General features: G+C 48.3%; 5 protein-coding genes across 5 annotated transcripts; 3 read left to right on the top strand and 2 right to left on the bottom strand.

Moving 5' to 3' along the window:
• Positions 1-339: 339 nt before the first annotated feature.
• KD926_002171 (sugar porter family MFS transporter) lies at positions 340-2338 on the bottom strand (the record flags this gene model as incomplete). Its single annotated transcript, XM_053093979.1, has 7 exons — positions 340-613; positions 676-768; positions 833-1044; positions 1096-1245; positions 1304-1665; positions 1725-2182; positions 2256-2338. The coding sequence occupies 7 exons, from the start codon at positions 2336-2338 to the stop codon at positions 340-342; spliced, it is 1632 nt and encodes a 543-aa protein (XP_052951184.1).
• Positions 2339-7449: 5111 nt separating this feature from the next.
• On the bottom strand, positions 7450-8280 carry KD926_002170 (phytanoyl-CoA dioxygenase family protein; the record flags this gene model as incomplete). The annotated part of the gene is made up of 1 exon (XM_053093978.1): positions 7450-8280. One exon carries the CDS (start codon positions 8278-8280, stop codon positions 7450-7452), a length of 831 nt encoding a protein of 276 aa, XP_052951183.1.
• Positions 8281-11216: 2936 nt separating this feature from the next.
• Positions 11217-12300, top strand: KD926_002169 (uncharacterized protein; the record flags this gene model as incomplete). Its single annotated transcript, XM_053093977.1, has 4 exons — positions 11217-11239; positions 11304-11349; positions 11404-11673; positions 11746-12300. 4 exons carry the CDS (start codon positions 11217-11219, stop codon positions 12298-12300), a joined length of 894 nt encoding a protein of 297 aa, XP_052951182.1.
• Positions 12301-12986: 686 nt separating this feature from the next.
• KD926_002168 (SDR family oxidoreductase) lies at positions 12987-14066 on the top strand (the record flags this gene model as incomplete). Its single annotated transcript, XM_053093976.1, has 2 exons — positions 12987-13759; positions 13817-14066. The coding sequence occupies 2 exons, from the start codon at positions 12987-12989 to the stop codon at positions 14064-14066; spliced, it is 1023 nt and encodes a 340-aa protein (XP_052951181.1).
• Positions 14067-14948: 882 nt separating this feature from the next.
• KD926_002167 (uncharacterized protein) lies at positions 14949-15998 on the top strand (the record flags this gene model as incomplete). The annotated part of the gene is made up of 1 exon (XM_053093975.1): positions 14949-15998. The coding sequence occupies one exon, from the start codon at positions 14949-14951 to the stop codon at positions 15996-15998; it is 1050 nt and encodes a 349-aa protein (XP_052951180.1).
• Positions 15999-16932: the final 934 nt, after the last annotated feature.

Here is a 16932-nt window from a genome sequence, read left to right as displayed (position 1 = left end):
TGAAACATAGACATGGAAATGGCTGGATGTTTCACTTTTTCAATAACGCGGATATATTCAACGACATTGAAGACGTATTCTCTAATAAAGCCAAGTTTCAATTAATCAAGCCTTGATCTACCGGGAATCACTAAGCACAAAACAGGAGTAGAAAGGACAAGATTATGCACATTATCGAAAAGAACCTCACACCACACCCTTTCCTTGTCACAAAATTAACATCACATTTGCTCGCAAATTATGCGTTGCGCGCAGGGTATAGATGTGATGTGATTCAAATAAGCTTCAACGCCATCGTCTTCCCGCCTCTTATCACGAACCGCTCCGAGTCTTCAACATTCAAGCCTTCACTTCGTTCACTTCGGGAACGCTCTCGTCGCTGTCCATTTTCTGACCAGCAACGTGCACCGAAGTACTGGTGCGCCGGAGCGCCTCTTCGAGATACTCGGGTTTGAGTTGACCGTGCTTGTCGTAGCGGAAGGGCTCCTTGATGGAGATGGGCGCAGAGTCAAAGATGCTCTTTGATTTCTTGAAAATGTCGTCCATTTCCTCGAGGGACCGGTAGCGGGTTTCGGGGAAGAAGAAGTACACGACGGGGAAAATGAACGCGTTGCTGTTGATTGGGTTGTTAGTTGGGAGATCGAAGTTGAAAGTAAATAGGGCTGGGGTACTCACATGACAGCGAAGATGATGTAGGTCTTATAGCCGATACTGTCGAAGGCAACAGGCGTAATCATCACGACCATGAAGTTGAAGATCCAGTTGGCACTAGGAATATGTTAGCTCGGTTCTAGCTCAAGGACGTCAGTGTATTTGTTTGCGGGGAGCATACCTGGTGGACAGCGCGTTGGTTGGCGCACGGATACGTAGGGGCACGATCTCAGCCGGATACAACCAGGTCATTCCGAGCCATCCAATGGCGAAGAAGGTGTTGAAGACGAAAAGGAACACAGCTTGTCCAATACCAGCTTGCGTGTCGCCCAAATGGGTCAATCGGTAGTTGGTACCGGCAAGGACAGCCATGGAGATGGACATGCCAGCAGCCTAATTTAAAAGTTAGCTTGAATACATAAAAAAGGTAGGGGTATGACTTACTCCGAAAAGCATTAGCGGGCGACGCCCGACCTTCTCGATGATGAAGATTGGAATAAACGCCGCAGCGAGGTACTCAGTACCGTTGCATGCGGCCAGAAGTTTCGGTTGCTGACCCTTACCGAGACCAATATCCTTGTACAATTGAGGAGCCTGGGTTGAAAGCTGTTAGACGGGGGTCCACCAACCAAATATCAGAAGGATGGCTCACATAGTATGTAATTAAGTTGATTCCCGAAATCTGCTGGAACATCTGGTTGATATAAGCGAGTGCGACGCGATGGAATTCACGGTACTCGCTCATGTCGAACAGACTGCGGTATGATCCCTTGGACATTTCCTTGACCGTGGCCTGAATAGCATGCAGCTCGTTCAGAATGTAAGGGTCATCGCGAGGCTTCTCATTCAAGGCTTCCAAGATCTCCAAGGCCTCGTCATTGCGTCCTTGCATGACAAGCCAACGGGGAGACTCGGGTAGGTTGAGAATGGAGCAGAAGATGATGACCGCAAAGATAATCTGGAAAGCGATAGGGAAACGCCAGGCAACCTCGTGATCTCCGATATGAGCGAAACCTGTGCCATAGACAGTCAGCAACTGCCTTCGTACTTTGACAAGGGCCAGCAAAACTCACCGTAGTTGATCCAGTAGCTCAGTGTAATACCCGCCGTGATGAGCATACCCTCAATCATGACCATTTTACCGCGATCATGAGCCTTGGAGGACTCGGACTGCCAGGTGGGTACAGTACTCGTATTCATGCCGTTTCCGATACCTGTGATAATTCGACCGACCACGAGATGTGGTAAATGATACGCTGTAGTCTGCAGTAAAGCCCCAGTTGCCATAGTACAGCATCCCAGGAAGATAGTCCTGCGTCTGCCGAGCGGGTTACCGATGAAAATAGTTATAATGGCACCGAGGAAACATCCTAGATTGTAGGATGCGACTGCGATTCCCTGCGTCGTACTGCGCTGCGACTTTACGGCCTCGGTGATGCCATCCTCTCGGGTATCGATACTAGGGAAGTACTTGACGAAAGATGGCAGGTCAAGCAGACCACCGGTGACACCTTGATCATATCCGAAAAGTCTGCGATTAAATGTCAGTTTGTTGCGTTGGAGATAGGTGACATTACAGGCGTTGTAGGGATGGCGCGACGTACAGGAAATCAAGACTACCCAGGGAACTAATGGCCAAGTTAAGTGATCGGCCTCTCCAGCCGAAGAACTTGGGAATCCCAAACATGATGAACGAACACGGCGCAAAACGGCGTCGCTCAAAATCTCGAACCTGGAGAAAAATGGGGAAATGCGGGACAAATCTGGGGCAATGATGACAAGCAGCTGGTTATATAGCGTCGCCATTTTTTTCTGCCTCCTCCAGGTCCTCGGCTTGATGAATAGGGTAATCCGAGCACAGCAGGATTCATACAGTGGTCAGGGGAGGCCAAGATCCGAGGGGAGACCCCCAAACCCCAATACCATGCTTAGCGGGAGGTGGGGACCGGGGGAGACTTGCTCGTGGCTTGCTGCAGGCGATGTAACTGGGCCAAAGGCGCCATTCCTGCCTGGATATTATCAACGAACCCAATCTGATGCCGTACCAAACACTTGGCGGTGGTACCGAATGGGCTTGGCGGATCTGACATATAATGGTCCATTGATAATATTCGCGGCATCTTAGGGCTTGCTTACTCAGGGAAGCGCCCCCCGGTCTAAAACCTGGGCGAATTCTGGGCAAAAGCTGGGCGGGAATCTGTGCACCGCCTCGCCCTCTGAGAGCCCGCTCGAGGTTGGCTCACGACCTTCTTGGCACCGCTTGGCAGGATGGCCTAACTGTCAAAAATATCCCGATCTTACTGATGGCGCGAGGGCTTCCGGGCTACCCCGGGCGTGGCGCTATACATGACGGAGAAGGCGCTGCTTAGCTCTGGGGCCCCGGGGTTGAGAGTGAGATTTAAAACGAGGAAAAAAGGAATTCCCGGAGTAATGAAGCCCAGCTTGAACTTTTCGTTACTCGCACTTGTATCTGATTTATCCGAAGTAGAGTTACTGTCTAATTTTGAGTTGGCGATGTGTCACATTCCCCAAATTCTAGTTCATGAGGCTAGCACCCAGATGAGTTGGCAGATATAGCATGAACACCATCGTTCTCCTTAGTGAATTCCAGAGCTAGCAGATGTTACAGCGCTAATTTAACGACTTGCGGAGGCCAGGCAGAAGTATGTGAATGACCAATCGATCGCCGCAGGATTCGAAGACACGGAATACCAAAGTAGGCGAGACCAGCCGACAACGTCGCCAAGGCTTGTTTCGCATGTGGATTGCATGCTCAAACGACGCTTGAGCCGCTAATGTCCGTTGGATTCTTGGAGTGCAACCTTGCAACTGGGATCAGAAGATTTCGCTTAATCAGAACAACCAGCAGGAGTAGGACAACATCCAGTCCGTAGGCCTTTTCTCCGATATCTCTGACGTCATCGGACCTTCTCCATCATTCCGAAATTCAGGATACGCCTGCGCCAGCCTACGTAGTTGAGGTCCGAGCATGAGCATGAGGACCGGAATGGAAACCTCTTGTTCGGGATGACTGCTTGGAATACTATCATGTGTTCGTTTGACACCGACGACAGGGTGCCCTCGAGCTATGGGGATGTCCGTGGACATTCGAAGCCGTACCGCCGTTGGCGCATCATACGCAAAGTAATTTTGGACCTTTCCAAGGTTAGATATTCCAAATGAGTTTATTTTCACGGGTATTCTCTACTTCAGATCGAGTAATAGCGGCTGAAACAGACAGTATATCATCTCTTATAACCGACATTTACGACCCAATCGGGATAATTAGGTCCCTGATCATCAGTGTCACCAAGGCACCCACTTCTAGCTCCTAAAAGTACCACATGGCGGTTTGTGTCGCATTGTCTGGAAGGCATACTACACGTGGTCTTCCCTGCAGCAGCCAAAAGCACTCTTGGTCAGCTGGCAGCCGATCCTTGCCGATTTTAACGTTTATCCCCTCTTTGGCGAGCATCTCTCCACACGCGAAGAAATACAGACAGGCCCCTTATGAAGTTCACGATTCCCAATCACATACTAAGTATAATACACAGGCATCGACATGGGATAATATGTGAAGCAAGTTTTGGACTCCAGGTACAAGTGATAAGCTATCTGCAAATATTGATCTCATGATTGGCCACTACTCCATAATTAATCGTCAATCTGTCATTATGTGCCAAATACAACGGCAGATCCCTAAGCAACAACCAAGACTTTGTCTTTCAACATCTAGGCATCAGCTCAAGCTTCAACACGCCTTGGCACATTTCTCGTCTTCAGTGGAGTCACTAGTGCTGAAGTGTGTCCCTGCAGAAGGTGACCATGCATGTCGCTGGGAGGATGTATAAGGTTTCTGCCGCCATCGAATGCCCAGGAATCCGGACAGGCAAGACATCCTGCAAGCCACAATAACGCCTTCTTCATGCACGATCATTCAAATCTACGGATAATATGGACACCCCTGGGCTATCTGCCTAATTCCTACGGATGCTACGGAACACGCCGCAAGACATCGTCTGGCGTATCATTGTCATGCCAAGGTTTTCAGAAGAGAATATTTCTATGATAAGCTAATAAGGCTATATCAAGTATATTGGAGCGTAGGCAATCCCTTCGTTCCGAAAGATAGGACTCGCCTTCGCCAAGTAACCTCGGCTATTTCTGCTGTCACGGTCCCTTTGTCAGAGTGAAATCGATTGTGTTTATCCAATGGCAAGAGGCTAAGCGGATAGCTAACATTAATAACTGTAGCAATTTACCACGAGCCAAGTCACGTCATGATATTAGCCCTAATTCAAACCCGGTCTAGGCTAAGAGCCTGGTTCCTGTTCCCCACACGAGCTGGATACTTAAACACAAAAAGCGGAGTCGCATTTCCATGTGTATCTTGTTGGTTTACATGCTGAATAGATTCAGTAATTATTTTTTTCTTGTTCGTTGCCCTTGACGATCGTCTCTTAGAGGCCTCGCGGAACCAGACGGCAACAGCCTAAATGTTTATTCAGACTTGCTTTCCCCACTCATTATATTCCATTAACGTCTAGGGATACAGCCGTAAACTGGTTTGCGTTGCCAAGGTCTCGTCTGATTCTATCGGTGTCTGTGAAACTGTTGCACAGAGTGAGTTACATGAAACTAATAACAAGACATCTCCGCTCATTATAAACTTGAGATACGTCGCAGATTGTAAAACTACTCAAAACTATGTTGCAGCCTGTGTCAGCATACCTAAATACGACCAATATCAGCAAATAACACGTCCACCCGACAGCAGGACTGCTTACTTTTTATACGAAAATGGATAGGTTACTTGGGGTACTTGACTTCATCTGTGAGACAAGCAAGCATTAAAAGAGCAGAGAAGCAAAGGCATCATTTGGCCAGACAGATTCTGCAATCAGGCCAGGCAACATTCAGCCTAGCCATGTCACAGCGAGTTCAGCCCCGGTTGAGATCATTGCAAATCCATATAAATAGTAGAAGCTGTTAGGGCGAGACGTGGTATCTATAAAATTCCTTTCAAATCATCAATTCGTACGAAGACCAAATCGTTTTCTTTTTTCTTTTTTTTCTTTTTTCAAAATGCTAAAGTCATAGGAACTAAAGGTGATCCTGACAGGTATTATCGTGATCTAATTCAGAATATTAACCTTTCACAGACCAAAGGTGTCCTTTAATCGGGCAATAAATATCTCTTCTATCACAAACAATGCTAATTGCCCTCTAGAAAATGAATCTCGGATGCAAACACGGTCGTCACATTATCTGGTGTGCCAGCAGAAAGGTGGTCTCACACCACGGGTCCATGCTCCAAGGTGGTACTCTCCAAGATTTCAGAAGTACCTGGGGGGTTTATCCTATCGTGGTTATTTTCGACATAATAATGGCCTCTCTCATCCTGTGCGCTGTGATTGTTCTCGGACTCAGGAAATTACCGTCAAGAATGCCGATTGTCCGTAGCTGCAGTGCTGCCTGTCATCCGCCTCCGAAGGATATAGTTGCAGCCTTAGAGCCAGTGATATGGGGTGAGATACCAATGAAAGCAAATGATTCATTTCTACAAGACGGCATAAGCGGTGGTCAAGGCAACGGGCTCAATGGCGATCAGAACGGGCATAGTTGGCCCCGAATTGGCGTTGACAGGAAAAGTGACCACGCGGGTGTGGCTGCGACTCCTCATGACAGCTTCACGTCTCTTGCGGTTGTGGACAAAGTCGATCGAGAGTCTATACCGTGATGTTTTAGTACGGAGATTTCGAGATTCTTGCCAGGAGTCTCAAGGTGAACTATGGGCATTTATTGATACCTAAGGCATAATGCTAGTTAAGCATTTCGCCATTTGCTTACCAATTCCAAGGCACCTTTTAGTTAGAGAGGCAACACCGTGGAAGTCGATTCTTCCTATATCAATCAATAAATTAATTTAGTATTGATCAAGACATAGATCCATTCATCTCATTGTCTCTAACCATCGCGGTGCACTCAGCCCCTGTAACACCTACATAAGCGACGTCCAACCAGCAACCAACAGTGCAACAACTAACCACTATATTTTGAACAGAACTTCCTCATTCTAGCTCCAAATTTTACAGTTTCAGTAATTTCAGCCCTCATTTCTTGCTTTCATTCGAGTCCTATCCGTATTCGGTGTCAGGAACTGTTTTTTCTCATCTATTTCTATGTTTTCTTTTTGGTTTTTCTTTTTCAGTCCGACGGTGGCGCATGCTGTGGATCCCTGAGGTACCAGGCCATATGCTATATACAACATCTAGGTAGCCAGAAAGACGTCTCTAACTTGATTATCCATTTCTATGGACATCCCAATTTCCGAATTGTCATGTTCTATCATGACAAATAGTCCTAGCGGCACTTCGTATATACTCCGTACAGCTGCGACAGGAACCGTTTTCTGTCAGAAGGTGATCCACAAAACAATACATATTACTGCGGCCTACACTATAAATTAAATTAACGGAACATTAAACTCTGGTAATGCAATCTATTTCCCAGTTCCATAATAAATAGAGCGACGGTAATTTAAATTACTCACGTCATGCCTTGAGCGAGCGGGGTTTGGTTGTCTTATTACTATTCGTGGGGCATGCCATCTTGCTACTACTTCAGGAGATGAATGTCTCGAGTTTACCGCTATCAAAGACATTCATAGTCGACGAGTAAGTCTACGAGATGCACGGAAAATTTGTTGACAAGATACTACCAGCCCCGTAGTTGGATTCCATAACTTTAAACGTGGTATATACACAATAACTTCATTTAAACCATCAAATCACACAATTATGCGGCGGCCGGAGGAGCGGAGCCCTCGGCAAAGACATCATTAACACCCGTCACGACTCCAAGGTTTCCATCACGGTTGACACCAAGCCACTCGCGCAGCTGAGGGCTAAGAGTCTTCTTCGTCTCCTCCGACAATCCAACACCCCAGTTTACTTGTCCTCTAAGGAACGGAGCGTTGTAGGCACCGAAAAGAAGAGCACGCTCCTTGTCCTCCGTCGTGTTGCAGCCTGACGTATGCCACAGGCGGCCATCCATCACAATAATTGACCCGGCCTTAGCCTCGAACGGCACCAGCATCTCCTTCGCCTCCTCGTCAGAGGGAACCTGCGACTTGGCCGTCCACTTATGACTTCCGGGGATGTACATCGTCGCGCCGTTCTCCTTGTAGGTGTCGTGCAGACACCAGATTACGTTCAATCCCCACGTCGAGAGCCAGGGGTCGGGGCACTGCAGGGATAGATCGGAGTGCAGGCCCATGGACTTCGAGCCGGGAAGGGCGATGTTCGCCGTGAAGTTCGAGACCAGGAAGTTCTGGCCCAGCGCCGACTGCACCATCTCGACCGCGGTCGGGTGCGAGATCAGTTCGCGGAAGACGGGGTCCAGCTCCATGAGGTAGAAGACACGAACATTGCTGGCGTTGGGGTCCAGCCAGCCGAGGAATGTAGGGTCGCCGCGACGCTCGCTCTCCTTCTTGGCTTCCCATAGTCGGTCAACAACCTCCTTTGCCTTCTCGGTGCTGATCACGTCAGGAACGACGGCCCAGCCGTCTTCCTTGAACTTGGCTTTCGCATCGGCGAGCTGTTGCGCGGTGACACTGTTGGAGGCCATGATTGCGGTGAGGCGGGTTTGGCCAGGAGAAAAGGGGGTGGATGAAGAATTGAGTTTGATTGCTAGCAATGCGTAGACGAAAGTGTGGGCATTTTAACACTGAGTACAATGAGTATGGAGTATGGACTGACTATCGACCAACACATTGCAGGATTTAGCTAACGAATGGCTTCAGAACTAGCGGGTGGGGGAGACAGGGCGAGGCGTCGACCGTTGCACTAACTCCACTGGCGGCAATTATTAGGGCCAGAATGTGGTGGGGAGAACCCCACTGCGAGACAAAAAGCAGTGGTTAAACAGTGTCCCTGATTCAACACAAGGGCGCTTTTGTTACTCCGTGATCGGTACTGAGTATTTTGATTTATGATCATTGAACCATATGGGATGCGTCCCTGTTGGTGCCCCATGCCGCATGTCAAACCCAAACATCAAACCTAAGTTGCATGCCTGCAATATTCCGAGCCACTCTTTATTCCTCTCTCTCCCTGGGCTTTACCGGATCTAGCGTGCTAAAGCGGCTTGAAGACGTGGAATGTTGGCAGGATGTGGGCCAAGTTCATCCCTGTAGCAATTAGCCCTGCAGTGTCGTCTGAACAGCCAGAAAAAGGCTAAATTGTTAAGGGGAACAGCGAGTGTCCAAGAGTTGGCACCACTCATAATCGGCAGTCTCCTGCGGGATTCGCAATTGGCTAATAATAGTGTCCGCGACTCCTTTAGCACCCGGGGATTCTTCCGATTGTGGAGCTTGCAAGCAGCGAAACACACAGAAGGAGTTGACAATTTAGTCCAGGACTGCCGAGTATTCACTGTCTGTTAGACAACTGTACCCCGTACAGCGACATGCCTACGCGAGATTATCTTAGTCTGGTCTATTCTGAATTTGGCGAGCTAGATATAAATTAAATAACGTCATGTATCCTGTGCGTGCTGCATGGGACTAGTAGAAAAATGCTTAATACTGACAATTCTCCATACGACGGGCATTGGCCATTAGTTAGGTGAAAATGTCAAATAAATAAGGAGTAATTTACGTATATTAGCTCTTGGGCGTCCTTAAGATGGTCAGGAGCAATAGGCAGCCTAATGACAGCGCAATTCCCTTTGTGTCAAAATTAATAATGAGCATGACTCTTTGGCACTTGCCAAGCTGGCTCGAAGACATGGCGAGAGGCATATTAAGACAAAAATGATCGGAGTCATACCGTCAGTGAATTTTTGGTACGTTTGACTTTTCCAGTTTCTGGAAAAAGGCCGGATTGGGGGCCATACTGAATAATGATTGTTGGTTGCTCTCAGGATTCCTTGCCTATGGTGGATCTCGGTGGATGTGCCGTCCCGTCTTATCATCTCATATTAAGCTCCACATGGACCAGGAGTGAGATCCTGCGGTGCAGATCTCGCGTCGCCACTTGTCTCACTCACCTCGTCACACACAGCGCCGTGAAGAGGCCTGGAAAGGGATATCTTGAGCTTTGACGAGTCATGACCCGTAAGATCTTCTCCCTGTGATCTGGTACCCTTATCTTCCTGTCGTCTTGGGGAAACCCATAAACGATAGAAGTCCCACTGCTGAACAGCCAGGCAGGCACGCAATGAGATGGCAGCCGAGACTATCCCGCGTGGGTCCTGCTCCGGCGCGGCGCTATCGAGCTAAGTGGGCGACAAGCAAGCGATTGAAGATGAAGCTGGAAAGGTGCAATGGAGCCCCGAGGGATCAAACACATAGGGTAGGTGACCCCGCCTGTCAGTCCACGATAGCATGCAATCTGGCTCATTATGGTACTTGTGCTACTGCTGCCGCCAAAGCCGCCCGGCACGGCGGCAACTCCTATCGAGGTGCACAAATGCCCGTTCTCGGTTCCTAATATATTTGACACAACAATGCCATCCCCACGGTGCGAACGATTTCGTGCTTCCAGCTATTGAACGGCCTGAGATTTATGACAGCAGAAGTTTTCTATAAATAGATTGATTATCCTGCGTCCCAACCAGTTCAAAGCTCATATTTCGGTTCAGCCCATTTCGCTGAGCATGAAAGTGGAATCTTTATTAAGAATTTGCGACTATGACTAACGAGTTCGGGTCCAAATCTACAGAAAAATGTCTAGACTGCGCTCCGCCGAGTGAAATTGAATGGGTCTCATTGCTGGACATGTGAATAACAGGACAGCGGAAGAAAATAGACTACGTCCAGACCGGCTAAAGCTTTCATGATGACCATTAGGATCGCCTTCGCCTAAGGCCCTAAAGGGGCTTTAGAGACGCGATAGGTAGGGGCGACGAGGAATGCTCCGCGAGCCTTAAACGGTGAGCAACATATCCGTATGGTTGAAGGATTATGTCGACCAGAATAATCCCTCGTAGTGCGCAAAGTGGACTGTACTAGATAATCCAGCTTGGCCAATCGGAGCCCATCCTAGCGGCATATCCCGAGAGGAAGATTCAAACCCCATCTTGACCCTAATATTGACAGAACGCTAATGCCTGTCCCCACCGATGATCTATTCCAACTCGTTTCACCTCCTCCTTGCAACACCATTCGCCGACGTAACCAAATCCCCAAGCGAGCAAGTCAAAAGGAGCACATATAGGAAAGATGGGAATCTGCAAACTGGGATCTTGGAATTTTCCACTGTTCCCGCTTGCCTTTTATCGAGGTGGTTCATTGGGGTTTCTGGCTGGCCTGCAGGCCTTCATGGAATGGGGATCAATGAGAATTTGCAGCCTGTCGCGTGGGGGGTGATGATGCCCTTTGTGGTAATCACCAGCCTGACGTGCATTCTTCGAGTTTATTCGCGAATTGCTATCTCGAAGTCGTTTGGTATTGATGACTGGTTTATGGTCGCAGCGGGTGTTTGTCTTCCATACTCTGTTTTATCGCGGTCAACTAACGCTGTCAGATATCATGGCTCGCCAACCAAGGAATTCTGGGGCAAATGATTATATATGGGGGAGGAAAGTGAGTGTAGCAACTTTGCGACAAAACGTTGTACACATGCTGACAATCATTCCGATCCTCATAGAATAGATGAACTCGTTCCCCCAGAGAACCTCTTGAAGATCTTGACGGTATGCTCAATCTGTATAATTTCACGCAATCCGGGCAACTAATTAATGCGAAAGCTTCTTCTGGTCATCGAATTTGTGTATATCTTCTGTCAATGGCTCATCAAGATGTCGTTCTTGGCCTTCTATCTGCGCGTGCTCAGCATCTCGCCAGTATATAAAAAGGCAGTATACGCTGTCATAGTGTTTACCACGATGCAGACAATCGCCGTCCTGCTATTCTATGGGCTTCAGTGTCTACCCTTTGATGCTTTCTTCCACCCCGAGGACTATCCCGACGCTAAATGCATCCCGACACCTGTAACTCTTTACTTTCCAGCAAGCATGGTAAGTTGACAATATACGGGCCAAACCATTGCAATTTGCGATCGCAAAATCTAATTTCTCGCCGCTCCCCAGAATGTATTTACGGATATGTTGATATACGTTCTTCCGATCTGGCCGCTGTGGAGCCTCCAGATGAGCAGGCGGCGCCGCATGGGTCTTATTGCTTGCTTCACCGTGGGCGGAACTACCGTTATCGTCTCACTTCTCCGTTTTATCGTGCTGGTACAACTTGCCAGCGGCTCCCGAACGTTCTACGTGTACGGCTCCGTCGCCATCGTGACAACAATCGAGCTTTCTACGGCTATTATCTCCGCCAACATGCCCTCCCTGCGGGCTGTCTGGAAGACGCATATCTCGGGCACCTTGTACGCGTCCAGCGATCGCAAATCCGCACCTTATGAATTGGGCAACACGTCGCAAGCCCGTGGAAGCCGCCGGACAGGGAAGGGGACTATCACAACGAAATTCAAGCCAAGCAACACGCATGGCTCCCACGCTGAGTCGGAGGAGGAGCTTTGTCAAACGCGAGAAGAAATTCTGGTCAGCACCCAGGTGAACGTGGTTTCTACGAGAAACAATGATACAGATACCCCCCGGTTACCATCCTCATATTACCCGATGAAGTAGAGTTGAGCGTTATTGGTGACGTCTCCCTGCTGGAGAACACGGAGTTTGGATTAGAAGACCTGGGTCTGTCAGCTTTTTACTATTGTAATAATATTATTCTCCTTTGTACAACATGATAATTTATTGACTAGTGCTGGTGGCATGACGTGTATAATGTTGCTGTTTGATTCATAGCCCAATCAGTCAAGTATTCCAACATGTACATGCACGCGGCCTTCGATCTCGAATTATATAGAGGGACAAGCGGACTCGGATCAACAGTCCGCCCGCCTGCGGCCAGATTTACTTGCGTAGAAGAAGCAAGGAAAATACCCGCCGAGGCTGAACTCGGGATAAAGAGAGAGATATTCTGTTGACTGAAAGAGACTCCCCGCCGGATCGAAGGTGAGATCATTTCGTTGCCCCACCCTGGGGCCTCGGTAACTAGGCAAGTACAACGATGGTGCGGACAGGGTGCCCCGGCCCCTTGCGCCGGATCAGGGCCTGTTTTTCTGGCCCCATTTTACACTTTTCTCGCGGGGTGAAGTGCACAGAAGCCTTCCCGGATTTCTGAATCGCTTATGCCGATGGTAGACTAAATGTGATCTGTCTGTTTTAAGAAAGAAAAGACATTCGCCAAAGCTGCTGACAGAGCCAGTCAAATATTTTCTCTCTGTCTGCGTGTTTCATCATAGAAGGTTTCCACCATGATGCAGTCTTGGTTATCTACGTTGTTCCAGCTCGGTCCCTCGCTTAAAGCTCATATATTGGAATTATTCGGCCGCCTGAAGTCAATAATACACGACCAGAATGTGCTACGGATTTTTCTTACGTTCAGCGCAACGAAGCCCTGGAGTCGCTGGGGTCTACCAGCTATCTGCACGGCTGGAGTCTTATACATCTGCGGCAAGACTTGGTCCAGGTTGACTCTGAACAACTACACCTCGGACATGTGGGACTGGAGCCGCGAAGTAGTTCTCATTACCGGCGGCTGCGGTGGAATCGGTGAACAGATCGCCCGAAAGCTTGCAGAGCGCGGAATTACAGTCGCCGTACTCGACATCATGTCCCCTAAAACGGCGCTGCCAGCCCATGTTCATTTATACAAGTGCGATATTACTTCCATCGAGGCAATTCGCCGTACCGCGGAGCAACTGCGCAAGGATATTGGCAGTCCGACCGTTTTGATTAACAATGCAGGTGTTGGGAGTTCGAAAGATGTACTTGAGGAAACCGATGAGGAAATCGAGCGAACTTTTAATGTCAATATTCTTGCGCATTTTTGGACTGTGCGTGAGTTTCTTCCGCATATGATCCAGCGGAATCATGGACATATAGTCACCGTTGCCAGCCTGGCTAGCTTCGTGACCATCGCGTCCAATGTTGATTACTCCTGTACGAAGGCCGCGGCGTTGAGCTTTCACGAGGGCCTGACGCAGGAGCTGCGGCACAGATATGGAGCTAGGAAAGTCAGGACTTCGTAAGTATAACTGATTAGCCTCTCGCTCTGGGTTCAACAAAGCTCACTGGATCATAGCATAATTCATCCCACATGGGTTCGCACACCACTGATCGAAGGGCTGGTCACAAGTGATCGATGGAACTCCAAGACTATTGATGTCCATACGGTGGCAGAGACGGTCGTCTCGCAGATCCTCGGGGGCCAGAGTGGACAATTATTTCTTCCAGGAAGCTATGCTGTTACTTCTCTTCTGAAAGGTTTTCCAAGTTGGCTCCAGGAAAGCATAAGGAACGGCCAGTCGGCTGTTCTCCGCGCTGACGATTGATTTCCCACATCCCTGTTTCTTTTCTTCTCTGTTCTTTTCCCTTTTTTTATTTTGTGATTAGTACAGGTTTACTCCGGTGCAATTATTTATTTGGTGAATGAGCTGGCTGATGAGGCCTGAATTTACTTCTTACGCGTAAAAGTGGTTATCTTAACGAAGACGGTCTCCCTTCAGTCGGACATTCCTCCGTTCGACCCAAGGGTCCCGGACGGGCGGCGCTTGCGAGATAACCTTGGGTATCTCCTTGCGGACAGGCTTCATACCCCGGCTCATGATGATTAGTAGTTTCACAAGATTGGCAGAATCAGGCATTCATTATAATACATATTGTTTCGTCTTCGGGGGACTTTATGTGCGGGTGGCTCAAGCCAAAGGTATTGCTGTCGAAAACGTACCGCTCGTTTCCGGATCGCGGGAATTTCCAAGTCATAATCTAGCAAGGAACGCCGGCCATGAATATTGCCAGGACAGTTCGTCTGACGTGCTGCATAACATTTGGATTGCGGTGCTCATCTGCCGGAGTGGCAGTGGCAAGTGGTCCCGGGAATTACCCGATGTTGTAGCCATGATCGTATACTAATAGTGCCATGGCGTTGCCTAAAGAGCTTCTATCGGGGTTTGCAACTGTAGGCGTAAAAAACTGATTCCTCCGAGCTGGCAAATTCCGAAATACCTAGGGTCGCCCGCGAGAGTGCAGGATCACGGCAAGAGGGCCCCGGATAGCTGTAACTTAACGGGACATCCCATTATTTGCACACTCGACTAATAGTGATTCCTACACACCTTAAATATGCTATAGATAATTACCTTTCAGGGCTTCTCTACCTATCTACCTCTCTATATTTCAACCTATCTACTCTGCTTCTCTCTACATCACTCAACATGTTTCACTCGGCCCCTATTGTCGGCCTGATCCTACTGTTTTCCGCCTTCGCCTTTGTGGAAGCCGGCCATTCTCTCTGGGAGTTCTCAACTGACATTAAGCGTGGCATTCCGTTTGATCTCAACTGGTCGGGCACCACAACTTGGCCTGGCGGTGCTGTTCAATATTGTTGGGAAGGTCAAGCTACACGGCAGGAATTTGCTGACCATTTCCGCCATGCCCTTAACTTATGGCATATAGCTGGACTACCTGCAGAACGGTTCCAATTTTTCGAAATCTCGTTGGATGACTGCCTAAGAGACCGCCGCAATTCAATCATGTTCTATAAGGGTCCTGGATCTTTCGAGTATGCAACAACTATCGGCAAATATGTTGGGCCTGTTAGTGATGATCTTCCAGGACCTATGGTTTTTTTTAATAGTGAAGGCGAACCCCTTGGTGGTAGAGCTGGATCAAATACTATTCCAGAAAAAATGGCTCATGAAATCGGACATATCTTTGGCTTGTTTCATGAGCATCAAGATCCTTTTTTTTGGTCAGACGATCCTTTATTGAAGTTGTATTGCATGAATATTGAGGGATATGATCAGATGGTGGCGGGCTTGACCTCCGAGCAAATCTGGGGTGAGCAAGGGATATGTGTTAATCAACTTGCGGCCTTGGATCACGGTTGGAATACTGTTGCTCACTTTCTCCCAATTGTTGGACTTACACATCTCGTTCATCCTAATGTTCACCCAGAAAACTCCGATCTCGACTGGAACTCAATTATGCTTTACCATAGCTTTGCCGCTGCTAAACAACCTGTGGATGGCAACAAGCTTACTTTACGCAAAGCAAGGGGTGGTCGCTATTGGAAAATTCCGATCAAGCGCGCTCCGAGTTTAGGTGATGTTCAAGCATTAATTCGTCTCTACGATGCTTCGGAGCGGCGAGCACTTCCGCGTCTTTATCATGACCCGCGCAGCGAATATCATACCGCATTCCAGAATTTGCAGGATTTTCAAGTATGCGATTGGCCCCGGCAGGCTGGGCCCAGTGGTCAATGAGGTCTCCGTTAGTGGTTGTTGGGCACCTTAGGTAGGAAACACCGTGGAAGACCTCGCTTCTTCTTACATCAATCAAATTTATCCCACTGTTCACTCGCTTCAAGTAATCAAGTACATACATACATACGACCACAGGGTGTAGAGAACAGGGTTTCCATAGTTTCCCCGTCCGCTCAGCCGTACTTAAGCCAAACGCCGGTTACTGGTGGGGTGGGTGGCCATCAGCGAATCCCGGCTGTTGTATGTTGTTCTTGGGTGTTTTATGGGTTGATTGACAAAAATTAACAAATAGTTGTTATTTTTCTAACATGAGAGCATAGGTTGAATGTGCAATTCCGTACCACTTGCCGTTCGGATCATGAGGCTCAATGGGTCCTAGTTGACGATTGCCGCACATTCTCTGGTTATAGAATGTCATAGCCTAATGTTTGAGAATACATACACGCGCTGATATTCTGCAAGCGAGACGACTATCAACTATATAGCTCTCAGAACAGATTCGGTAGCAGAAGTCCTTTATCTAACTCTTGTAGAAAGTGAGCAGAAAGCATGATGTCACTGAGTTCCGCATCCCAGTTCTTGAAAAACGGGCTCGGCGCATTGGGTTCTATGTGAGCAGCCTGCAACACGTTGGGTTGGGTTTCATTCATCTCATCATGACTTGACACCGCATAAGGCGCTTGGCTAACTCGAATTTGTTCAGACCCTATTTTCGTGGGTCAGAGTATGATCACCCAGGCTTGGGGGAAATAGCAGGTTTGAAAGCGAGAAGAAAGGGGGGATCTTACTTCTATTTATTTCCGAGAGATAGTTAGTAAACTAGTTAGTTAACTAGTTAGTTAGTTAGTTAGTTAGTTAGTGTTGGAACGATGTTATCAACCAGACCAGAGAGGTGGAGTATCTTGACCTAATCCACATACCGCACAGCACCTTG

Source organism: Aspergillus affinis (assembly GCF_023601865.1).
Source record: "Aspergillus affinis strain CMG 70 chromosome Unknown NODE_146_length_83852_cov_87_229114, whole genome shotgun sequence".
In the NCBI taxonomy this organism is placed as follows: Eukaryota; Fungi; Ascomycota; class Eurotiomycetes; order Eurotiales; family Aspergillaceae; genus Aspergillus; species Aspergillus affinis.
Note: the sequence above shows the minus strand (reverse complement) of the source record. Positions and strands in the feature narration are given on the sequence as shown.